This window comes from Podarcis pityusensis, assembly GCF_964106645.2.
Source record: "Podarcis pityusensis genome assembly, chromosome: 2".
Taxonomy (NCBI): Eukaryota; Metazoa; Chordata; class Lepidosauria; order Squamata; family Lacertidae; genus Podarcis; species Podarcis pityusensis.
In genome coordinates this window covers 95,324,075-95,350,404 of record NC_138029.1, presented here as the reverse complement: position 1 = coordinate 95,350,404, position 26,330 = coordinate 95,324,075, and the positions used below count along the sequence as shown (strand labels likewise).

The following is a 26,330-nucleotide window of genomic DNA, read 5'->3' as shown; positions in this document are numbered from 1 at the left end:
TCATTTGTGTCTTATTTATACTTTCCTTCGCAGAATAATTATGGAGATGGACACCTTGATTATATCAAATGTGGAATTAGAAGATCAGGGTGTGTACACCTGTGTAGGCCGCACATCTCTTGACATTGCCACAGATGATTCCCGCATAACTGTCCTTTGTAAGTAAATTGTAATCCACTGCTTGCATGTTAAGTTATTCTGATGCTTTATTTAAATCCCTCTGGGAAAATCTGTTCTTACTCCTTCTCTACCAAGTAATGGCTTTTGTTCTGAAGATTTGGGCCCATTGCAACATCAGTCAGATTCGGCATCATTTATTCACATGCACATTTCACAAATGGCCGCTTTGCCCCTGAGGGCTTTGGACAGGGGTGGTGTTGCTTCTGGGACAGAGGGAGGGATGAATCATGGCTTTTGGGCATATGCCATGTGGATGCTAGGAGAGGGAAACACAGGAGACTGTCTAAGGCTCCTTCACCTCTGCCCCCTTAGCCTCTTCTGATTTCTCAGTGCAAGATTTTCCATTCACTTCCGTTCACTGTGTAGGATTGTTTCTGGCCTGTCTGTTTGTGTGCCCTGCTGACATATTCTTCCAACTCCCTGGCTACTTTGAAATATGTACAGTGGTACCTCAGGTTAAGTACTTAATTCGTTCCGGAGGTCCGTTCTTAACCTGAAACTGTTCTTAACCTGAAGCACCACTTTAGCTAATGGGGCCTCCTTCTGCTGCCGCGCCACTGGAGCACGATTTCTGTTCTCATCCTGAAGCAAAGTTCTTAACCCGAGGTAATATTTTTGGGTTAGCGAAGTCTGTAACCTGAAGCGTATGTAACTAACCTGAAGCGTATGTAACCTGAAGCGTATGTAACCCGAGGTACCACTGTACCAGGTTGATGAGGAGCCAGTTTTGCAGGCATGCCATTGGATTAGGTTAATTCAATGGCCACATTTAAGCTGGGATAGAATCATAGAATCATAGGACTGTAAAGTTGGAAGGGACCCTGAGAATCCTCTAGTCCACCCCCCATGCAATGAAAGAATATGTAGCTGTCCCATACAGGGATCAAACCTGCAACCTTGGTGTTATTAGCACCACACTCTTACCAGGCTATGCATGGGAGATTCACTAGGAAGGGACAAGGGTCGGTGAGCACCCTTAGGCAACTTTTAGGGTGAATGGCAGCTCCCAACTCCTGCCAATCAGGGCTCTGGGACCCTTGAGCAGGATATGTCTCACCTTTGGGGTAATCTCTCTCATTCAGTTGGAGTCATAAGGTTCTAGGAGGGTTGACTTTCGAAGGCCTCCTGCCCAACTGAAGGGGTGTTTTTCAGTGCAACTCACATATTTATTGATGAATGAGCATCACATAAGAGGGGTTCATTTTTAAACTGGATGAAATCCACCTCCTCCCCCATTTTTCCTTACATGTATTAAAATCCTCCTGGGCTGCCAGTCTCATTACGGCCCTGCAAATGCTACCCCCAACTGCGATCCTTCTTTTTCCCATACATTGTCATTTCAAATCTAACTCCCAGACAACCACACACTGCTGCCTTTTAAAAACCATGCACTTCTATTCTTAGCCATCTATAAAAACCACATATTTATGTAGAAATCCTCCTCCAGCTCTGCCTCATTGCTTTCCTGCTACCAGGACAGTTGCTTAATAAGAATCCTGCTGCGGCTGAGACAAGAAATAGAATTTGACCTTTGTTGGGGAACGGTTCTGGCTATTGGAGCGGAAAGAAGTATCATATGCAATGCATGAGGGACAAATAGTGGATGCCAGTGCCCATCCCACTAGTATTATAGAGCGGATGCCTGAAATACGTTTTCAGCCTGGCCTTGGAAAACAACTGTATTTCTCACTGCATACGCTTTGCTCCCAAGTTTCACATGGAACTGTTTTATTTGCTCAACAGTCTTCCTGTGAAGGAAGTGGTGAATGCCAAAGCTGGCCTTTTAAGTTTGATAGGACAGACCACCTTCTGCTCTGCCCCTCCAAAATAACATAAGAAGCTGCCTTAAAGTGAGTCAGACTATTGGTACATTGAGCTCTGCATTGTCCACACGGACTGGCAGTGACTCTCTGGGGTTTCAGACAGTGGACATGCCCAGCCCTATCAGAAGATACCAGGGTTTGAACCTGGGACCCTTTGCCTGCAAAGTATGTGGCCTGCCACTCAGCTAAGGTCCAGGTATTCTGGCAAACAAGTACAGATTACAGATTACATAGCATTACATATTTACTACATTTTTTGCCCTTCTCTTACATGGGACTCCCAGTGACCATAGAGCTGATCAGATCTGTACCTGTTTAGCATCTGTATGCAACAATGCCGCAATTTCAAATACTCCTAGTTCAATCATTGGACCCCTATAATGTGGATGTTTTTAATATTCCCCGTAGGATTTCCCCTCCTGTATAATTTTGCTAAAAACAACAAGTGTGCATATGTGCAAAACTCTGTGCAGCTTATACTTTCTAGAGCAGACCAATTCATGCAACAGACAAGTGTTGCTGTAGTCCTCAGAAGCCTACGCCACAACAATTGTGCCAGTCTTTAAGGTGTCAAAGAGCTCTTTGCAGGCATAGCTTTTATTCTTGTGAAACAGGTAAAGATGAAGAGTGTGGCATGTGGCTATGTCGGCACGGGGGGGGGCATAGCTGGCTGGTATGACGTTTCTCTCATGTATTCCGTGAACAGATGGACAGGGTCATATGCACAGCCCTAATGTCAGAAGCAGCAGTGTGATTTCTCTGAAGGCCCCACCTGAAAATACTGCACACGTCTCTTGCTCAGAGTGAAGCACAGCAGCCAAATGCCATTCTTCTTATGTTTCTTCCGTTTCTTGTACAGATGTCCCTGACCCACCAGAAGACCTCCACCTCTCCGAAAAACAGAGCAGAAGTGTGAGGCTATCATGGAATGCTGGGAGCAGTAACAACAGCCCAATTAATGGTAAGCGAGAGTCTAGTGCTGCCACCTCACTTTTATAGAGTGACAGCAAGTGCTTCGAATTAGATCAAAACTACCCTGAAAGCTGCACTTAATTAGTTTTATTGGTGAAGGTTTATTTGTTGCTGATCATTTGCTTCCCTTCTTTCCAGTTCGTTTCTGGGGATCTTAATTGTGTCTTCACTCCTTGTCCTTTCTAGAATCTATTGTGGAATTTGAAGAGAACCGATGGGAGCCCAGAAAGTGGCAGGAATTAATCAGGCTCCCAGGGAATGACAGTACAGTTGTCTTACCACTGTCCCCTTATGTAAATTACCAGTTCCGTGTTATATCTGTCAATGCCGTTGGGAGAAGCCAGCCTAGCGAACCGTCAGAACGATATGAAACACCACCAGCTGGTATGCTTTGCTACCTGTTTCTTGTGTTTAATTATATCATATTGAACAGGGTATACTAGCCTAGAATACACCTGATGCATATTCAGGAGCCTTTGTTTTGATTTGTGGGGAAAACAAGTTCCTAAGCTTTGTTTTGTTTTAGATTAACTTATAGGCTTGGTTGGAGGTGAGTTGCTTTCTCCTATCCCACTTAGTAATTGGTGCCGAGGCTTGACATTGTGAAGCCAGACCCTGTTGTGGATAATTATAAATATTGTTTAAAGCAGCCTTCCCCAATCTGTGTTCCTTCAGATGTTTTGGAATAAAACTTCCATCATTCCTGACTATTGACCATGTTGGCTAGGTCTGATGGGAGTTGTTGTTCAAGATGTCTTGAGGGCACCAAGTTGGGGAAGGCTGGTTTAATGTGTGTGATCCTCTCTTTTCAAAGTGTGGCTCTTAAGGAGATAACATTTTGTTGATTTATAGTTTTTTATTGAAACTTTTCCATCACACAATGCAATAAAAAACAAACAAATCTAAATTTTAAGAAAAAAGCAACAGAAAAAAGAAAGAGTGAAGAAAATACAAAGCCCCCTCTTAATCCTTGTCTCACACAGAAGAGGGTGGACCCTCCCAGCTGTCACCTAGGAGATTCCCTTTCTTCTTCAAGCCTCCCACCCTGGGAGATCTTTCCTTCCCTGCCTCTAGAGTCCTTCACTAGCCAGCCATCACCTTCATGTGCATATAGTCTCTCTCTCTCTCTCTCTCTCTCTCTCTCTCTCTCTCTCTCACACACACACACACACACACACACACACACACCAAGGAGAAAAGAGGAAAAAGAAGCAGAAATATAAAAATAAGAAGAGAAGCAAAAGGAAAAGAGTGTTTTATTTAATTGAGGACACAGTATTGTACATTAAAAGTGTTGGGATGCTGCCAGGGAGACGGGGGCATCAGGCAGGCCCCAAGCTGGCTCCAGCCACCGGCCGGCAGCCGGGTGATCTCCAGGTCACAGAACAGCATCAATCAATCAGCGACTTGAGCCTCAGTAGCCTTCTGAAGCTACCGAGCACGCTAATTAGCAGAGTGAATAAATCTCCACAACGGAAGTGGCGGACAGAGCCATGTGTAAGCATTATATACAGCATTTTATTCAGCAGCAGGGACAAAGGAAAAACATGTCTGCTTCCCTTCTTCTCCAGAGCAAAACAGCAATACAAAAGCAATATACAAAACGGAAGTTCCCAGCAGACTGTGCTGGAAATGTAAACAGGCATGTGACACACAACAGTCATGCCTGTCCCTTTTAAGGTGGAACGGAACTATATCCTAACAAAAAGTACAGGTAGCTATGTTGGCCCACCCATCAGAAACATTCCAAAATTTGTTTTAGATCAAAATCATTATTAGCCAATCAATCTGTCACAAAATAGTGTGGCAGCTTTAGAGTTCTCCACACCTGTACACCTGTTTAGTCTCTTTAGCCGACTAAATGGTAAACAAAGGGGGGGGCTGATGGTTATGCTCTGGAATTTCATTTATAGTCCCAAGATGGAATGTGGAATGAGGCATTCTTAAGGGCTATGCAGGTTTCAGGTTGTACCAAAGACTGCCAAAAACAAGACATATATGATGATTCAGCCCCAATCTTTGGGAATATAAGATCCAAGGAATAAAAGTTATTTGTACATGACAATGCTCCATACAGGTAGGACAATCAGTAAGACAGCATTTGGAATACTTTGTACAGTTTGGGTTGCAACACCTCAGAAAAGGCTGTTTTACAACTAGAAAACAAATGTACTTAAGGATTCCATTTTTAAAATATCTTCTGAGAAACTGCACAATTAACAAAACATGTAGTTAGGCTCCAAATATACTGCTTTTAAGACTCAGGCTAGCTTTCTTCTTCTTTTATGTAGACACCATGCCTTCTGGATGGGCTATTTAGCAAGATTTATAGTGAGTCTCATAGCAGCACAGGACTTTGGATAAATTTCTATTCACAACCAATTTCTCTTGGTATAACATGAAATAACTGGCTCCTGAAAATCCTTTTATAGAACAGCTGTTCTGCAAGGTTTCTTCATTTATATTCTCCTAACATTTTACAAAAACTTTTGTCTCTGTGCCTTTCCTAGCTTTCAAACTGTGCCTCCTTCTAATGATACACCTTCTGTTTTCCTAGTCCCAATGGGCCAACTCTTTAAAATAATCCCATTAACATCTGGTGCTTTGTGAAACTACCATTTAGTTCTTATTCAATCATTTTAACCAAAATGACTGAAACCATATCCATCTTATGGTGTGGGGTTTTTGTTGTTGTGCTTTTTACATGACAATTGATCATATTATCCAAGGGTGTCCTGGGATGAATTTATTTACTGATGTCTGTCATAATGTAATTCTTTCATCTCAAAATGGCTCCTTAAGATAGTGGAACTCCTTGTGCTCATTCCCTCATGTGAGCCAGCAAACAAACTACAGTAGGAAGGCTCTCCATCCACTATTATTATTTCCTGGTTTTGCTGAACTGGCAAACTATGGTTAATGGCTGGACCAAAACGAAATATTAAGCCATCTTCCCATAATCTTGTTCAGAAGCTGTTAACCACAGTTTCCCAGTTTGGAAAAAATGAGAAACTATAGTTAATGGAAGAATTACTGATCTGTTTTCTTGAGGTGAGAAGGGGGGAGCAGAGAGGCTGTGTGCATGGCCCAACGCCTTGTTCATAGCTCAGCTTGTTAAACAGAAATATAATAATTTGAATGTAGCTGATATATCCATTCTTTGAAATACAATTTGCAAGGAGTTGTGTGTGGTTATCATAACAAGTCACAAGCCACCATAAATGGTGCAGTGTGTTAAAAATGATAACTTTATTGCACAGTGAATGTAAAATTCATCTGAAGTTTTTCAAAGTTTATTTTGGAATAATTTACTGCTGTATAATAATCATTACTAGGAAATTCACATAATTAGCCAGCAGTTAATCGATTTACCATATAAAGTAAATGTAGACATATGAAGAATAAGTAACAAAGACTGGTTAATTAAAATACTCTTGCATTGTATTTTATTGATGCATAGCTCCGGACAAGAACCCGGAAAACATCCGAATTGAATCTTCTGAACCACATGAAATGAACATGACATGGGAGGTAATGCTCTTTTAATTGAAGGTATAGACACAATTGCTATGGTCCAAGTGAAGTTACCTGGTTCATTTTTTAATAAGCCTCAGAGAACACAGTGGACTTTCGAAGTGGGCATGCATAGCGCTGGGGCTGAATATGTGATTTAAAAGCAAAACAAAAGCACCCTTCATTGCAGCTGAAAGAAAAATTGTAGGATAACATCTAGGAAATAGCTTTAATCTCTACCATCATTGATTTTGCCTTTTATTCCTTACATGCCCCCTTAGCTCCTGTTTTCTAATAATTTCTTACTAATGATTCTGTTTTTGAAAACACAGAAGTAGCTAAGAAGGTCTAAAGAAAGAATGAAGTTTAATTACTGCTTTGGATTCTACCTGCCCTAGCTCTTAATAATAGTTTCAAAGGAGATTGTTTGATGGAATGCAAAATCCCTTGGGTAGAAATGAGAATGTGAGCCCATAACATCTTCCTTTGCCTCCAGTTTTCTGTGAATTGACGCTTGGCACTTTCCATCATATCCTCCATTTTGGCTTCCTTCATTACAAGGAATGCAAATGTAGAGAGTATGCCATGTATTCATGAATGCAGGTGCCTTCTATAAATCACAACAAGCAAACTTAACTGTTTTTTATTCATCCTCATTCTCTTTTTCTTTCTCCTCTTTCCCTCTGGCAAATTATTTTACCAGCTATTATTATTTATACAAGGACATCATTGGACATAGCAATTTACAGAGTAACAGAGTGGCTGGGGCAACCCAGTCAGATGGGCAGGTTACAATGTTTATTATTATTATTATTATTATTATTATTATTATTATTATTATTGCAAAAAGGCAGGCCCTGCCCACAAGGAACTTCCAATATACATCTTTGACAGAGGGAAATCAGAGAGGAGGAAATTATACATATTACTGTTGTGTAAATGACTCTGAGCTAGATGAGTACCTCAAATGAGCCATAAAAATATTACTATCCAATAAGTCATTCAGATATAGTTTGGGATTTTTGTTGTCAGTTGTTTAATACTCTGTAGGGTAATCTTATGTTTTAATGGACAAATCTGCAATGGATAATTTCTTTGAAAGAACTGTCATAGTGTAACCACAGTACAAATGACACATTTTCATGTGAGTTGATTGACATGGTAAAATGTACTGCAAATTGAGAGGTAATGCCTCCAACATTAAAGTATATGATTTAATAATCAATGTGCTTTCAAGCCATCTGTTTCCCTCTCTTGCTGGCTTTTAAAAAGCCATAACGTTCTGTCCTTCACTTACCTTAAGCCTATCTTTGTGATGTTTGCCTTACTTAAAGCAATCTTTGTGATGCACCTCTGAATTATATAGCCAACTGTTTCACGAAAGAGTGTTTCCTGTAAGCCAGCACAACAACAACAGTACCTGATTCCTTTTTTTCTTCATTTGCAGCCACTGAAGCCCATGGAGCAGAATGGACCAGGGCTGGAGTACAAAGTGAACTGGAAACAACAGGATAATGTTGAATGGGATGAAGAAACAGTGAAAAAACATTTCTTGATATTGAAGAACACCCCCACCTTTGTACCTTACGATATCAAAGTTCAGGCAGTGAATAGCTTTGGGTCTGGCCCTGAGCCCAATATAATAACTGGCTATTCAAGCGAAGACAGTAAGTAATGGGGGAAAAAATCTTTATACAAAGAATGGTCTGTGGGTGATTTTCAAGCTGAAGGGTGAACGAGCTTAGAGTTAAGAGTTGGGAGTTAAATTATTAAAAAGACAGAAGGCTGAAAAATGTGGAGATACAGAAGCTTTTTGCTTCCCAACATTTGGCAGGGAGGGGGGAAGCAACCTAAAGCACAATTTTCAAATGAAATGCAGAAAAATGTGGTCGTTTGTTTGTCTTTCATGATAACCCCATTTTGTGATAGTATGTAACACAATGCTTCTGTTACTTCAGTAACAATATCCTAAACATTTGTTATTATGTAATTAATTCTGACTTCAAGGGGCTCATTCGAGGAAGGTAAATTGTCACAGCCATTTTTGAGAGGTAGAAAGCTTCACACGGTAACTTTTCTCAGTTATCATCCTAAGCTTTCTTGTGAAGATTTGTCCATATGGCTAGATCCCCCCACAAAAACTTTACAAAAAGTAAGCATCTTCCTCCCAAAATTATATTGTGAAAGCACATCCTAAATGTGTCTCAAGCATATTGATAGTTTCTTTAATGATGATGATTGTGATAATGATGATGATGATAAATATTTATATGTCATCCATCTTTGAATCTTACTGGGTTGCCCCAGCCACTCTGGTTGAATCCCAACAAAATGTTAAGTCACAATAAAATATCAGCCATTGAAAACTTACCTGAAGCCTTCAGATGTGTTATAAAAGTCATTTATCTGTTTGACATCTACACACACTTACCTGGGGGTATGTCCCCACTGAACTCAGATTTACTTCTGAAAAGACATGCACAGGATAGCACAGTTAATAAATTTACAAGGATACAACCAAATTTGCTGCCCTTTACATCTAAATGACACCTTCCAGCCAAATTGCAGTCACATATAAATATCTGTATTTGTTCCAGCCGAGACTTTACAATTTAATATTTAAAAAGAAGTGGCTTAGTTTAGATTTTAAACCTCCAACAGACATTTATCCCTGCCTAATCAATATTGTTCACTTGAAACTTGCAAAACATAAAATACCCATTTCCCATCTCAATATCCCAGAGTTATATTCTTTTATTACATTAGTCTATGATTTCTACATCCTCTTTCCTTCCCTCCCACTGCAGGCACCACTGTCATAAACCACTGTACAGAATTTTAATATAAGTGCACAGGAAGTCATAACCCTAATAAAATAACTGTGAGTGTACAGTAATAACACAAAGCAATTGTTTCTTGTGTAAAATATGGAAGACTGAGAACCTCTGCTCCCCTGTTGAGAAAATTGGACAACAGTCTTTCCAGAAGCCTTGCTGCTGTTACACTGCAATTTTTTCTCTCTTATCTTGTTTAGAGAATGGATATATATATATACTTGGAAGATTATAAGCCCCCTGCTGCAGTACTAGGAATCAAATACTTCTGCAAGCAGGACAGCCTTTTTTTTTTTTAAATAGGCTCACTTCAAAAAAGCAAACCAACCAAATACCTAGCTTTTAAGGATTTAAGGCTTAAGACTACAAAAAGAGGAAACCCCACAGTAGGCATTTGGGACAGGATACCTCAAAGTCCTTGATGTGACTGAAATATGCACAATCTTTTAGCATGTGGCAGCAAGTGATTGAGATGCAGACAGCAATACGTTACTGTCAGGGGTTCAGGAGCAGAGGCAAGGGCAAGGGAGGAAACAGAGAGCGAGGGAGAGGAGGCAGAAGAAAAGATGAGTGATGACGACGACCCGAGATCTCCGAGTCTTTCCAGCGAATCAGAAGATTCACAGAAAGGAGCACCAGTGGCCAGGGCAAGGGGGGAGCCTAGGGGGACACCCCAGGAAGATAGAGCCAGAGGGGACTCAGAGGGGAGCAGTTGGAAATCAGGACCAGCGTCACCGCCAGAGAGCAGGGAAGAGGAAGGGCGCCAGGGATCAAGCGCTGGCAGCTCACAACAGGGGGGAGGGCACGAGTCAGGAGTGGCCACACCTCCATCGGGGAGCGAAGAAACGGTCAGACGGAAGGTGGAAGGTTGGGCGCGCGTGCCAAGTTCAAATGCACAGGAAGGTGGCGCAGTAGGCAGCCCGGAAAGGGAGCCAGGTCCTAAAGCCCGCCGAAAGGAGGGAGAAGAGTCAGGGGGGTCAGCGTCAGCGTCAGAGGAATCCCGGAAGGAAGAGACCCCGGGGGGCAGAGGGACCCAGAGAAGAACAGTCAGGCGGAAAAGGTGGAGCAAGGCTAGGATATTAAGTTGGTGTACAAGGGGCGGAGACTCAGATGGAGCTTCGCCGATCTAACCATGAGACGTAGAGTTGCACGCAGCAGCTTGAGAATGGAAACTGTAACTCAATAAAGACTTTTATTTAATGCTCGCTGGCTAGCGTGATCCTCTGTGAGCTAGGATCTGGAAGCAGCTCTGACAGTAAGCTCCATCCCTAGATTGTGGGCATCTACGTCCTCGCGGAGAGGAGAGAAAGCGGGTGCCTACTAGCGAGCTCACGAACGACAGACAACATGACGGCCGAACAGCAGATAGTGGAACTCAGAGAAGCAGTGACACGACTGAATGCCGAGGCTCTTGCATCCAGGAAGAGAGAGGAGGACGCAGCTGCCGCCTACAGGGATCTCCAGGTCAGGTTGGAAGTGCTTACGAAGCAAGGGCAACTGACACCCAAACCGGAGGGGATTGGGTTGGGGAGACGAACAGGCGGTCTGGTCTCTCACTTCGATGGGAATTTGCAACAGTACCCCAACTTTAGAGCAGATGTAATGTGTGCACTGCAACTGCTGAACAAAGACTTTAGAGATGAGCAAGAGAAGGTGGGATTCATCATGTCCCATTTGCATGGAGATGCTAAAGCATGGCTGCGCAATTTGTGGAGAGATAAGGATCCGGCGCTCCAAAATGCGGATGCCTTTATTAAAGCGATGGATGGGTGCTTTTATTCAAGCATTGACATGGATCTTGCTCGGCAGGAGATACATGGACTGAAGCAAGGGAGGGCCAGCGTAAGGCAGTACCATGCCCGCTTTTTCGCTTTGGTCAGTGCCCTGGAATGGGACAGAGATTCGGCTCCTGTAAGAGACCTGTTTTGGGAGGGATTGCACGGCTCGGTTAAAGATGAAATTGCGAGGGGGGAGAGACCCCGGACCACGCAGGAGATCGTTCAGAGGGCGCTGGCGGTGGGGGTGCGGCTGGAAGGACGTCCGTGGAGCAGGGACGAAGGGCGTGGAGGGCGCGAACCAGCCAGGGGCTCCTCCTTCCTTCCCAGAGAAGCAGCGCGTGCGCAATCCACGCCTCCGCCAGGAGGAGGGGCGGAACCTATGGAGGTTGGAGGTGCAAGGGCTCAGTCAGCAGCCAGAGCCCTAGCACCGGCAGCAGTGAAAGCGAAGCCTCCTAGAGGGAACAGGAAGTGTTACATCTGCGATGATCCACAGCATATGGCGAAAGAGTGTCCCCAGAGGCTCCACAAGCACACTGCAGCCTCAGCAATGGTAACTGCAGCAACGCAGCAAGGACAACCACAGCAGGGAAACGAAGGAGTCTGGTTGGAAGAAGAGGCACTGGGGCCCAGCCAGACGTGTCAGTGAAGCAGTCCCCAGAGATTTTACAGCCCATGGACCCCCTCCCGCCCAAACCGGTAGTGAAGCTCACCGCGTCGCTCCAGCTGCCCAATGGAATCACCATGGACGTGCCAATCACCATTGACTCCGGAAGCAATGCGGACTTTATAGGGCAGGACTTTGTCGCCCGGCACGCTATACAGTTGCTGCCTGCCACGCTGCCCCTGCAGGTTGTCACGGTGGATGGCAGGGAGCTGCTAGGGGGGCAAGTGGTGAAGCAGACGCCACCAATGGTGATGCGACTTGGGAATCACAGGGAAATCATCAGCTTCAATGTCACTCAACTATCGGACACGCCCATTGTATTGGGCATGAGTTGGCTGGACAAGCACAGCCCGACGCTGGCTTGGTACCAGAGGCAGCTGACCTTCGGCTCTTCCTTTTGCGCTGAACACTGCATCGTGCCCAGGCAGGAAGGAGGGGAAGAGGAGTCACAGCTGCAGCTAGGCACGCTGCAAGCGGTTCCCCACAAGTACGCAGAATTTTTGGAGGTTTTTTGCGAGAAAGAGGCAGACAGGCTACCCCCCCACAGACCATATGACTGCAAAATTGACCTGCTGCCGGGGGCGGCGCTGCCCAAAGGGAAGCTGTATTCCATGTCTGAGGACGAACTGCAGGAACTCAAAGAGTTCATAGATCATAATTTGGAGCGAGGTTTCATCCGAGAGTCCAAGGCAGCGGGGGGCAGTCCGGTATTCTTTGTTAAGAAGCGGGACACGCCCCAAAAAAGACTTGTAGTGGACTTTCGCATCTTGAACAGTGTGACCAAGCCATCGGACTTCCCCATGCCCCGAATCGACGACCTCCTCGCAAAGGTACGGAAGGGCAGAGTGTTCACCAAGTTGGACCTGCGAGGGGCATACAACCTCATTCGCATGCGGGAGGGAGATGAGTGGAAGACAGCCATGTTCACGCCCCTGGGCACCTACGAATATAGAGTTATGCCTTTTGGATTGCAAAATGGCTCCCACGTTTTTCAAGCTTTCATGCATCACGTGTTGGCGGGGCTCCTCTACAAGACGTGCGTCTGTTTCTTGGATGACATCCTGATCTTTTCGGAATCGCAGCAGGAGCATGACAGACACGTCAAGGAAGTGCTGAGCAGGCTACAGCAACATAGGCTTTACGCCAAGCTGGAGAAGTGCCAATTCGACGTGACCGAGGTGGATTTCCTGGGCTACAAGTTGTCTGATAAAGGGCTCGCCATGGACAGCGCCAAGGTCCGAGCAGTGTTGGATTGGAAAAGCCCACGCAACCGGAAGGAGGTCCAACGGTTTGTCGGCTTCGCGAACTTCTATCGCAAGTTTATCAAAGGCTTTGCGATGCAGACAGCGGCCATCACGGACACGCTCAGCTCCAAGAAAAAGAAGTTCATCTGGACAGAGCAGGCGGAGCAGTCCTTTCAGGCACTCAAGCGTCTCTTCGCGTCGGAAGAGCAGCTGCTTCATGTCAACCCCAGCAGGCCGATGAGGGTGGAGACAGACGCTTCGGACAGAGCTGTGGGAGCAGTCCTGCTGCAGAAAGACCCGCAGGGGGTTTGGAGGCCGGGAGCGTTTTACTCAAGGAAGCTCAGCAAGTCCGAACAGAACTACACCATCTGGGACAGGGAGTTGCTGGCCATTCATGCAGCGTTCAAAGCGTGGAGGCACTTCCTGATCGGCGCCAAGCACACGGTGCAGGTCTGCACGGACCACAAGAATCTAGAGCACTGGCGCACGGCACAGTTCCTGAACCAGAGGCAGATACGTTGGGCTGAGTTCTTTGCGAATTTCGACTTCCGAATAGAGTATGTCCCGGGGGACACCAACATCATGGCGGATGCTCTCTCCCGTAAGCCACAGTATCTGGAGGAGGCAACGCCAGCGGCCGCCATGCACATCTTCGCACCGACAGTGTGGGCGTGCGCGGCGGCAACAGTTGACCTGGATGCGGTGCGACGAGCGTTGCAGGATGACTCCTTCGCGCAAGCAAAGATGGCAGAGGTGCACAGGGGCACGGCAGCGACCGACGAGTTCCAGCTGCGAGATGGTTTGCTCATCCGTAAAGGGGCCATCTACGTGCCGGGAGACGAACTTCGCGCCAAGGTACTGCAGCAGCTGCACGACGCGCCCACTGCCGGGCACTTTGGCAAGGAGAAGACGGTGGAATTAGTAGCCAGAGACTTCTGGTGGCCCGGAATGAGAGGGGAAGTCGCGGACTACGTGGCGAGGTGTGACACCTGCCAGAGGGCCAAACCAGTGCACAGACCGCCGGCCGGACTGCTGGAACCGCTGCAAACTCCGTTCGAGCCATGGGAGAGAGTGGCCCTGGACTTTGTCACGGATCTGCCCAGCTCGAGGGGCAAGACGGCTGTGCTGGTGGTGGTGGATTTGTTCTCCAAGATGGCACATTTCATTCCGTGTGCGAAGGTGGCCACGGCGGAACAAACCGCCAAACTGTTCATAGACCACGTGTTCAAGGTTCACGGTCTGCCGCGGTCTATTCTGTCCGACCGAGGGCGACAGTTCATCTCAAACTTCTGGCAGAGGCTGATGGGCTTCCTGAACGTCAAGATCAACCTGGCGTCGGCTAGACACCCGCAGGCCAACGGGCAAGCGGAGCGGGTCAATGCCATCATGCAGCAGTACCTGAGATGTTATGCGAATCAACAGCCTGCGACGTGGGTGGATTACCTGCCTCTCGCCGAGTTCGCCTACAACAACACGAAGCACGTGTCCACGGGGGTCACGCCGTTCTTCGCCAACAACGGGAGGCACCCTAGAACCTTCCCGGGACTGGAAAGAATGGGGGAGGGGGAGCCGCAGACAGCAGATGCGTTCGCGTCGGAGTTGCAGGAGGTCCACGATCAGCTGCGGCGGCACCTGGAGCTGGCTAAACACGCATACAAGGTACAAGCGGACAAACACAGAAGGGTTGGCGAAGAGATCCATGTGGGAGACTGGGTCTGGTTAGCAGCCCACGCAGTGCCGGCCAGGTCGTTGGCGAAGAAGAAACTAGGGCATAAACAACTGGGGCCCTACCAAGTCGACGAACAGGTCAACCCGGTGGCTTTCAGGCTGGCTCTTCCGGAGGGTTCCAGAATGCATCCGGTGTTCCACAGATCGGTGCTCACTCCCTACAAGGCACCTCACAGGTTTCAGGAACCAGGAACGGCACCGGGTCCGCTCCGAGAGAGAACCGGGCAAGGGGGAGTGGCACAGGAGGAGCGCATCAACGAAGTCACGGAGATTTTGGACTCCAGATGGGGGGAAGAGGGGGTAGAATACCTTCTCGCCAAGGAGGGCACCCCGGCCAGTGCCAACAGCTGGGTGCCGGGCTACGCTTTAGACGAACCTCTGCTCAAAGAAGAGTTTCATGCCCTCTTCCCACATAGGCCAATGCCAGCAGACTTTTTCGACGACTGGCTTTTCACGCCCACGCTTTCAGCCAGCACGTTCCGGGGGTTCGACTCGGACGAGGAACCGACACGAGACGCCCGTTCCCCAGAGGGGTCACCCTCGGGATCTGCTTCAGAACCCTCGTATTGGTGGGATGATCGACCAGAGGAGCAGTTCCGCAGAAGGTGGCTGGAGGGTCCAGGACGAGCAACGTCTCCAGAAGGCAACGAGGGAGAGACGGACATGGACGTTTTCGGGGACGACCCGGGTTTCGAGCACGGCGGCACAGAGATGGAAGCGGAGGTGACCGTCGTCAACGAGAGCAGGGAGGAAGAACCGGAAGACTTCGGATGGCGGCCCGCCACGGGAAGCGAACTGTATCCGACATTCGTCCCCCTGACACGGCAGCACCCAGATCCCGCACCGGAAGGAGGGGAGGGGGGAAGAGGGGGCTTCGAGGGGGGGATGGATGTCAGGGGTTCAGGAGCAGAGGCAAGGGCAAGGGAGGAAACAGAGAGCGAGGGAGAGGAGGCAGAAGAAAAGATGAGTGATGACGACGACCCGAGATCTCCGAGTCTTTCCAGCGAATCAGAAGATTCACAGAAAGGAGCACCAGTGGCCAGGGCAAGGGGGGAGCCTAGGGGGACACCCCAGGAAGATAGAGCCAGAGGGGACTCAGAGGGGAGCAGTTGGAAATCAGGACCAGCGTCACCGCCAGAGAGCAGGGAAGAGGAAGGGCGCCAGGGATCAAGCGCTGGCAGCTCACAACAGGGGGGAGGGCACGAGTCAGGAGTGGCCACACCTCCATCGGGGAGCGAAGAAACGGTCAGACGGAAGGTGGAAGGTTGGGCGCGCGTGCCAAGTTCAAATGCACAGGAAGGTGGCGCAGTAGGCAGCCCGGAAAGGGAGCCAGGTCCTAAAGCCCGCCGAAAGGAGGGAGAAGAGTCAGGGGGGTCAGCGTCAGCGTCAGAGGAATCCCGGAAGGAAGAGACCCCGGGGGGCAGAGGGACCCAGAGAAGAACAGTCAGGCGGAAAAGGTGGAGCAAGGCTAGGATATTAAGTTGGTGTACAAGGGGCGGAGACTCAGATGGAGCTTCGCCGATCTAACCATGAGACGTAGAGTTGCACGCAGCAGCTTGAGAATGGAAACTGTAACTCAATAAAGACTTTTATTTAATGATCGCTGGCTAGCGTGATCCTCTGTGAGCTAGGATCTGGAAGCAGCTCTGACAGTTACCGAATTGTTTAAAATCTTACGTTTGCATTTATACAGGTACTGAGACTTCTTAGTTCAGCCAGGAAGAATAATTATTCAAGAAGGCCTGCTAAAATGCTCCCATGGTAGGGGTGGTTATGCAGAAGGCCCCCGAGATTGTACTCAGAGGGAACTTGTCACAGCCTGCAGGCACTTTTTAGAATCAAAATCTGAGCTTTCACTAAAGGGGAAAAAATGCCAACCCTTGTAAAAATATATTTATTTTTGCTGTTAGAAAAAATAATGGTCAAGCTAAAAATGGTGGAGCCTATTTTCTGAACATTTTTCTCCACCCATCCCCATTTTTTGGAATTTGTTGCAGAAGTATGAAATATATATATGCAGGCTGTGCCAGTATCAGGGCATCCGGATGTATATTCATTGAATCATAGAATTGTAGAGTTAGAAGAGACCATAAGGATCATTGAGTCAACCCTCTGCAATTCAGGGATCACATCCAACATTCATACAGCAATTAATGTGTGTGGAAGCTCTGACTCCGGAACTCTACCTCTCATATCTGGCATTTATTGGCTCACCCGTAGAGAAATATCCTATGCACTGGAGCTGGGCAATTGGATCTGGCCAGCAGGCTAGCAGCAGGTCCTGTGGTTTGACAAGTGGGTGCCACTCACCTATCACCTGACATCAGGTGACCCATTTTCTCACACACTCTTGGAAATTAAACCATACTGTGTGTGGCAACCCAGGATGATCATTGGGGCTTGCAGAGAACCATGCATAGTGTTTGCAGCCCTGACAACCAGCTGATCATTGGGGCTTCAAAGGGTCTCTCGTGAGTCTTGCAGGCACAGATTATCAGCTGGTTATCAGGGCTCTCAGGGCATTGTGCTGTGTACAAGGCTTTGCAGGTGGTCCTTTGCCAAAGCACAGTTGTGTCTTTACACGCCCTATACTTGACATCATATGTGATGCCCAAAGCAGCTTTGAGAGCCAAATAGAGAAGCTGGGTGGTCTAATTAGACTAGCAGGCTTGAGGTTCCTCACCGTGGCTACATACTAATATGAGTGACTATCCTTATGTAGCCAAAAAAAGCAGTATTTGCACTATTCAGCAGGCTTGGAGTGATTTTGCAGAAGTACAAGAAAAATGTGGTATGGGGGAGGGTACTTCAGGCAGGGAATCCCCCCCCCAAAAAAAAATAGCCGAAGGTGGACAGAACCAGCTCAGTGGGCACAGAATGCTGACGAACTGTTTGAAGAAATGGAAAACTGAGAGCAAAAGAAGACAGTATCATGGAATATGGCAGTGACTGAGCAGAAGCCCTCCACACTGCAACATTTTGTTGTAGGCCCCACTGATAGCTCATATAGCACAATTCTGTGCATATTTATTCAGAAGAAAGCCCTGCCAAGTTCAAGCTGAGCCTATTCCTAGATAAGTGTGCATAAGACTGCAGGCTTCGGTGCACAAGACACAGATGGAGGCTTAGTTTGAATATGATAACATCGAAATATCACAAACAGCTTGCCTGTAGGAGGGATTTGATGGGACCTAAAAGTAGGTGGCTTTTCAGTAATCCAGAACCATCATTTTAAACTCAGGTCAGTACCTGGGTGTCAAAAAGCCAAGACAGAGAAGTGCCTTCCTCCCCAGTTGCAAATGAGGAAGATCTTACCAGGGCATTTTAAAGGAGTAGCATGCAAAACTCTGGTTCATTAACTCTCACTCTCTTCTCTAAGTGGCCCACCAAGAGAGTTAGTTAGCTGGCCATCCTTTTAAACTCATCATGCATGCTGACACAACTTCAAAATATATGATGCTGAGCACAACAATTAACACAACCCTGTCACCTTCCTGCATTTCCCAGTTCCGGAAGCGGCTCCTTCCAATGTGATTGTCCACGCTATCAACAGTACTCTCGCTAAAGCCATCTGGTCTACCATTCCCAAGGACAGAGTTCGTGGCCACCTCCGGGGCTACAAGGTGATTATGGTTCTCCACACTACCCTCTCCCTCCCTTACTCTACGTTTCAGAGCCTCTTCTAAGGGTTTTATTTTTGGTAGGCTATGTAAGGGTCCTGCTTGTTGTCCCCTGCCTCAAATGTTCAGTTGGATCTTCCCACTACAGGTCAGCTGGTGGAAAATACGAAGCCGTTTAGATGGAAAAAGCCATCGCCAGGAGAAACGCTTCTTGACATTTAACGCAGACCGAAACGATGGAATGATTCCCGGCCTGGAGCCTTTCAGTGAATACCTCTTAACTGTTTTGGCTTTTAATTCTAAAGGAGCTGGACCAGAAAGCAACACGTACAAATTCCAGACCCCCGAGGGAGGTAAATGAAGGAGGGGAAGGGAAACAGTAGTCAGTGTTCCTAACTCTATTTTCTCTTGCTTCAGCTGTGTGTGGTGTGCTAGCTGTTTTCCCCATGTCTGAGTATTCTCGCAGCCAGAACTATGGTATTAGCATCTTTCAATTGCTACTTATGTGTTTCTACGACCAGATTTTGTTTATAGTCTGCTTCCTGCACCCAGCTGGACGTGAATGATTACCAGCTTTACATAAATAATCACTGCAATTGTGCATTCATTGGGCCTCACACAATTATTACCATTGTCTTTCATGGGAATATGTTTGGTGTCATTCTCCTGCCTTGGAAACCTCTTAAGAGCATAATGGGCATGCATCTGTCTAGATGGCCCACGTGAGTAGCTTCAGAGAATCAAAATTGCTGGTGGAATGAGTCACACTCTCTTTTTTCACATTTCCTGGCTTTTGTGTCTCCATCCGGTGGAAGTTGCACAAACACACTTCCCTGCACTGTGGGTATGGTTCTGTAGTCCTTGGGAGTTCATTGTCAATATCTGGGGTCCCCTCTGAGTTCAAGTTCTTGGGTCAAATATGGTAAAATAGATTTTAAAGGATCTATTTGGCTGTGTAATGGAGGATGGCATGCCTAAGGAAAACAAGTCGGCTCTGAAACTTTACTTAAGGTGTTTCAAGTGGTGCAGTGTGTTTAATAAAGGAGGGGGAAGAACCAAATGGAAAGATGCTGTAAGCTTATCCGAGATCAAATGGAGTGATCTAGTACGAAGAAAGTGCATAATGTGTTTTTTTGGTTGTGTTTTCCAGTACCAGAAAAGCCACACTTTCTAAAGATACTAAACTTAGATAAAGACTCTGTAACATTATCATGGGGACCACCGAAGAAACCAAATGGCATTGTCACTGGATATATTTTGCAGTACCAGATAAGTAAGTACGTGAATGGTGCGGTTGGATGTAGAGCTTAATAACAAGCAAATTTTGGAGACATACTGTTGTTATCCAGTGCTCAAAAAACAGAGGGGGGCCCAAGCTCCTTTCTTTTGCATCATTCTCATTAATCCTGGTTTTTTGAAAGCTACAGAGGAAACAGAGCATGATTTGGCTACAAGTGGGAGGAATCACAAACTAAACAACCCTGTATGTAGTTTTTAAAAACCTATTAACAATAATTTACAGCATTTCAGCACCTTCTATTACATGAAATCTTATATAATATATACAATTCCAAAATAATAACGACTCACACAATTCAGTATCTCAAAGCCAAGCAGTCCAAATATTCCTGAAGTAAATCCATGAGAGAAACCTTCTATGTGCATACTTGTGCTGGTGTGGTCCCAACGGAACTCCAACAATGAGATACCCGGATTTCAATCTTTGTTTCATGAATCTTCTCCTGGTCAGCCCAAAAAGGAACTACACAATGGCAATTCAATGCTCCACCAAATAGGTCAGCTTCAACCTTAGAATGGCACTTTGTTCCTTTTTGTAAACTACATACAGAGTTGTTTAGTTTGTGATTTATCTCTCTGTATTTATTGGGCATACAATTGGGAGGACTCAAGGAATGGAGCTTCTGAGTTTCATTAAGGACCTTCTGGCTTTTATCCCACAACTCAAGCACCACCTTTATTTTCTGGAATAGCTAGGAGGCGGAGGCTATGAAGGGGGGCTTGCACGAAAATCATATCTGGAGCTATTGCATTTTTAACTGAGCAGAGCTGGCCCTACCGCTAGGCAGAGTGAGGCAACTGAATCAGATGGAAGGTGGCAGCAGCAGCCCCAGCAGTTCCTTCTGAGTTCCATAGCGATTCTTCATTGCCACATAGCTTCTAAGGCAATGCTATTTTTCCACATATTTTTTTTTGGTGATACTCAGAATGAAAACTGCACTAGATATTCCCCCCTCCCCCCATTTATGGAAATCGATCAACATGTCATGAAAGCTATGTATTTCATAATGTGTGCATAGAGATTTAAGTGCCTGTTTAGCTCAGTGTTCATGGATCAGGGACCTGGTCCATGAGGCATGCTTTTAACAAGTCAGTCTCCTTCCAGATGATGGTGTCTGACTGACTACTATTCTTTGCTTCTTCTTTTTCCAGTTAATGAAACTGATGACATTGGGCCCTTGCATGAAATCAATATTACTAACCCATCATCATTCAACTTCAGGCTCTCCAATCTGAGCATCAGTACAAAGTACAAGTTCTATGCAAGAGCCTGTACTGTACAAGGCTGTGGGAAACCAATCACAGAGGAAGCAGTAACAGTAAGCGAAGGCAGTAAGTTACAAATAGAGTGGTGCTGAATTTCCATTTGATGTTTTTGCATTAAAATTCTGTAGGTTTAATGCCAATGACCTTTTTTTCTGCTTTTCACCCAATTCTCGGATACAGCTAACATTTAAGGCTGCAAAGAGCAACAGAGCTCTGAATGTCGTTTAAGGATATGACAACATTACCATTTTGTTACTGTTTCACCATTACCATTCTGAAGTATTTACAAAATTGCTTCCTGTGATAATTCTCTGAAGAAATGAATTTGCATTTTATTCAATTTGTGAGCCTTCACATTTAGGAAGACCTGGGCTTTAAGGGATTGAATATCTGAATTTTGCATTCCACTGTCTCCTGGAATGAGAGAGAATGGTATCTCAAACATTTAGAGGTGAGGAGACATCCAGTTCACCTTAAAGGTGAACCTGTCTAATGCACACTTTATGAAACAACATGTGAACTAAAACACGACCATCCTTCGAAATTCATACTTCTCTGAATTTTGCAGTGCAGTTTTTCAGTCAAGAAATGCATACAAAAATGCAAATACTGGGTGGGAGGAGTGTGCATCAAATTGTATTATATTGGTGAAATTAAGAGACAGCCGTGCATTATATTAGGGCAGTGATGGCCACATTCAGCCCTCATTCAGCTGTTTTGGGACTACAATTCCCATCATCCCTGGCCACTGGTACTATTAGCTAGGGATGATGGGAGTTGTAACCCCAAAACAGCTGGAGGGCCAAGTTTGGCCATCACTGTATTAGGGGAAATTGGTTTCCAGAAATGTGACTATTAAGGGAAAAGGTACACAGGAAAATGTGTGTATTAGAAGGAATTCACATTAAAATAATGATAAAATTTCATGAAGTCCATTTAAAAAAAATCTCAAAATGATGTTGAAATGTGGAGAACTGAAGACTTAAAAAAGTGGGATACTGTGAAAAACCACAGTTGTCGGTTTTGCCCATCCGTTTGCATTATGAAGCAGGCTGAACAATTGGAGTGCAGTCTAAACATTCAGTTAATCAAAGGACATTAGCAAACTTCATAAATTTGTTCCAAGTTAGCTCAATGCTGAATTCACCTAACTTTGGGTCAGACTGCAGCCATCAGGTATAAACTTGTGTATTGTATAATACAATGCTTGCTGCAGGCAGACCACTACTTTTACCATAGATGTGGCCCAGAGTAAAAAAAAAAATCAGTTTTGAATTCTTCAATCACTCCTTCATTGGTTATATTCAGTGGTTCACTTGCTGATCTGATAACCAAACCCCTGCTAATACAATTACCCATCTCACTCATCTAAAAAACAATCAGAAGAATGGCTTGACCAGTCCACAAATCCAGTCCTGTTACTGAAAACCAACTTGATATTAATTGGTACAATTAAGTGAGATTGGCACACCAATTTGCGAAAGGGAATGAGATAAGAAGAAGATGCCCGCGCTTATCAGTGTGAATAATATGCAATAGCAGTGTTGACAGGGAAAAGTCAAATATTTTCTTGCACTTTCTTGCATTTAAGAGACTCTGACTTGCGAGTGGCACAACCCATTTAGACTACAAATCAAGTCTATGGGACTCTTACCAAGGTTCCTCATGTTAAGATAAATTAAACACACAGCATGAATGGTTTCTTTGAATGTCTGGTCAAATATACTCCACCCCGTTTTACAAATGATATTGTCTGCGTCTGCCAGCCAGACCTGGCATGTTATGATCCTTACTCTACAATATTAAGTCCCACTGAAGTCAGAGGGACTTATTGCTGAGTAGACCTGCATAGGAATGCACAGTTAAACTGTTTTCCACTTCGCACGCTTGAGACATCTGAGCTATTTGTTCTGCGGGTCAGTTCTGCAACCTCATCAATAGTTTGTCAACTTTCATGACAAGGGAATCACCTGCTCACAGCTCCCCAGTCTCATCAGAATTCATCTTCAGCTTATTGGCCCTCACCCAGCCCTCCACTGTGTCCAGGCACTGATTCAAGACTGGTTCCTATGTCCAGAGTTTGGGGTTGGGCTGCCATCAGTATGCTGATGACACCCAACTCTATCTGTTGATGGATGGCCATCCTGACTCAGCCCCAGACACTCTGATCAGAGGTTTGCAAGCTGTGGCTGGATGGTTACGTGGGAGCCGGTTGAAGTTAAATCCTTCGAAGACAGAGGTCTTTTGGCTGGGTCGGGACGATATGGGATTGGGGGGGGGCAACTTCCATCTCTTGCGGGGGCGCAATTAGTGCCAGCACCATCTGTTAAGAGTTTGGGTGTAATCTTCGACACCTCCCTCTCCATGGAGGCACAGATTGCAGCTATAACAAAGGCGGCATTTTTTCATCTCCACCAAGCTAAGCAGTTGGCTCCTTACCTCTCTCGCCCTGACCTAGCCACTGTGATCCACGCGGCGGTCACCTCCAGAACCTCCAGACTGGATTATTGTAACTCGCACTACGTGGGACTGCCCTTGAGACTGACCCAGAAAATCCAGCAGGTGCAGAATGCCGTGGCGAGACTCCTTACGGGGTCCTTGCTGAGAGATCACATTCACCTGGTGCTATACCAGCTGCACTGGCTCCTGGTGGGGTACAGGATCAGGTTTAAGGTGCTGGTTTTAACCTTTAAAGCCCTATATGGCCTAGGACCCTCATACCTACGGGACCGCCTCTCCTGGTATGTCCCACAGAAGAATTTACAATCTTCAAACAAAAACATCTTGGAGGTCCCAGGCCACAGAGAGGTTAGGCTGGCCTCAACTAGAGCCAGGGCTTTTCCGACTGTGGCTCTGATCTGGTGGAACACTCTGCCACAAGAGATTAGGGCTCTGCGGGACTTGACATCTTTCCTCAGGGCCTGCAAGACAGAGCTGTTCCACCAAGCCTTTGGCCAGGGCACAGCCTGACTCCCTCCTTTGGCAATCTACCCAATGGTTGCCATCAATTTGATTTGAAGTAATTTTTTAATGAAATGATTTTAAAATGTTGTCTTATTTTATTGTTGTTAGCCGCCCTGAGCCCGGCTTCGGCTGGGGAGGGCCGGATATAAATAAAATATTATGATTATGATTATGATTATGATTATGATTATTATTAAAGAAGAAATACAGAACAGAAGATCAGAGGGAAAGAATAGCATAATGATGATGCATTCACATATAGCATGCAATTAGGCTATCACATCCACTCCATGTGTCCACAACTACCATCCTCAGTCAGTCAATCAATCAGTCACCCAATGACTATGTGCAACCCCAACCCCTAACATCAGCATCACACTCCAGAGTGGAGAATATTCACAATTTTCTACCAGTCACCCCACCCAACAAGGTACAACAAACAATGTACAAATCCAACTGTTAGCCAGGTTCTCCCGTTGGTTGAATACCAATTAGATACCCCCCAATCTCACCTAGGAATATTAATTTGCACCCAGTTCCTTGATTAGTGTATCTAAGGCACCTAGGGCCACCCATAATGTCAAGCAAGCGAGGAGGTTGGCACTCTCAGCCTAGTACGGCTGCACCTCTCTATGTCACAGTGTACTCCTTTAAAGCTTGCTGTCCTTGAAGTTGCTCAGTGTCCCGGTACTCCATCTCTCCTCTTCCTCCTATGCAATGCAGATTAACCTAGCCTGTGAGGCACCTGGGAGCTAGGAGTGGGGAGGAATTCAATACCCATCTCTCTTCCCCCTCAATGACAGCTTAATTGTTTCCTTCCAGGGGATCTGCAGCAGGTCTCCTCAAATCCCATGGTCCCTTGAGTTCTTAGAGAATGCTAGGAGTGTAAGAAATACGACTTAACAGTTTTTTGTCACGTAGGCAGATTCAGGTAGTCAGAGCTTCCTCTACGTGATGTACACAGTCTGTCCCTCGAGATGCATTTGCGTGGAGGTCTTAAATTGTTATTTGGGACAAACACAGTGGCAATTTTCATGATCATGGCAATACCTATTTCTAATGCTGCAATCACAGCAATTGTTTCTGGCTGGATGCAGCTGTATCTGTGAATGGCTCAGATCATATACTATATTCATAGCAATGATGTATCTGCTAAGAGAGCTTGCATGGAGAAAGTTCTGAATGCCTGAAGCAAGTATCAAAAGCTATCTTTTGTTCAGAATGAGATATCCCAGAGTTAGCCAGGAGGTAGTTCTACTTGCACAGCAGATCACTACGGTTTTAATAGTCATTCTTTAGAGGCAAATTTCACCAAGACTGTGTTAACTTTCCATTTGTCATGTGAAGTTGTTGATCAGAGACCAGCTGTCCAACATTTTGTGATAAGTGTGTTGAATAGCAGACACATATACTATGCGGAAAATTGTATAATAGCTCATCTTTGGGGAAGGTTTAGCTCATTTTCCCTACAGTATCATAAGTTCTCATAAATCTCCAAACCCGAGAGAAATCTTCTGAAATTGCAGTCAGGTGTTTAAGGTTCATGTGCTTCCCTTTGTTTAAGGTTCATGTGCTTCCCTTGGTACAGCAGAAAAATGAGGAATGGTGTTGGTTGGTTTATTTTATTATTGCTTCTATCTTTCTGTATATTAAAAATACATTTAAGCTGGCCGCTTTCGGTTTTCTAAAGCAAATGCCTATAGCTCAGTGACCTTTCAATTTATTGACTATAAATATGTCCTTACCAATGTGTTTTTGCTTTTTATTTTTCAGGTTTCTCCATTTCTTTTCCTGTTCTAGCTACAAATGCCTACCCAATTATCAATAATTTCTCTTGTGTAGGCATTGTGGGCCTATTGTATAACTTCTGTACTGAGATTCAAGCACCTGGCAAGAAACAACAAGTGCTTGAATCTCAGTACAGAAGTCTTCTGGAGGGCAATCCTGAAATCTGGCAAATTACCTGGATGTTTGGTAGATGTATTTAAGATTCAAGGCTTCCCTGGCATCCAATCTCATAACATCCACTGCCCTTTTCCTCTTGGATGGATAGGGGGAAGATACACTATCCATTTCAGCCCTTTCATGCCTACTTCAGACAGTTGGACTCCAAAATGTCTCTTTAAAAATCCCCTTCCCCAATCAAACAGCTGGTGAAATCCACTGTTCAGCATGATTTGTAGGCCAGGAAACCAGCAAAGTTTCAGTGGAAATGAAGCCCCGGAAACAATGCCAGATTTACATATAAGCTAAACAAGCTATAGCTTAGGGCCCCACTCTTTTGGGGGCCCCTAAAAAATTTAAAGGAAAAAACTGGATGTACATTTCCAAAATATAAGATAAAAATAAAATAAAATAAAACCTACATACAACAACAATGTTTTGTGTTGTGTAGGCTCCTATGATGTAAGTAATGGGGCCCACCTGCTAGCCTGCTCCCTAAAA

At 45.5% G+C, this 26,330-nt stretch overlaps 1 protein-coding gene and 1 long non-coding RNA gene across 7 annotated transcripts in view; both read left to right on the top strand.

Annotated features, from left to right (window-relative positions):
• Positions 1–26,330, top strand: part of LOC308471680 — a 591,928-nt gene that overhangs the window by 552,123 nt on the left and 13,475 nt on the right. The window lies entirely within an intron of this gene.
• The window catches only part of CHL1 (cell adhesion molecule L1 like), a 203,485-nt gene that overhangs the window by 163,680 nt on the left and 13,475 nt on the right, over positions 1–26,330 (top strand). For all 6 annotated transcript variants that reach the window (XM_080995642.1, XM_080995639.1, XM_080995641.1 and 3 more), the window contains 9 exons: positions 34–158; positions 2,863–2,964; positions 3,162–3,359; positions 6,436–6,506; positions 7,936–8,155; positions 18,244–18,359; positions 18,505–18,709; positions 19,507–19,629; positions 20,808–20,987. In XM_080995642.1, the coding sequence (XP_080851768.1) occupies positions 34–158; positions 2,863–2,964; positions 3,162–3,359; positions 6,436–6,506; positions 7,936–8,155; positions 18,244–18,359; positions 18,505–18,709; positions 19,507–19,629; positions 20,808–20,987 (1,340 nt within the window). The remainder of the gene's footprint in view (positions 1–33; positions 159–2,862; positions 2,965–3,161; positions 3,360–6,435; positions 6,507–7,935; positions 8,156–18,243; positions 18,360–18,504; positions 18,710–19,506; positions 19,630–20,807; positions 20,988–26,330) is intronic.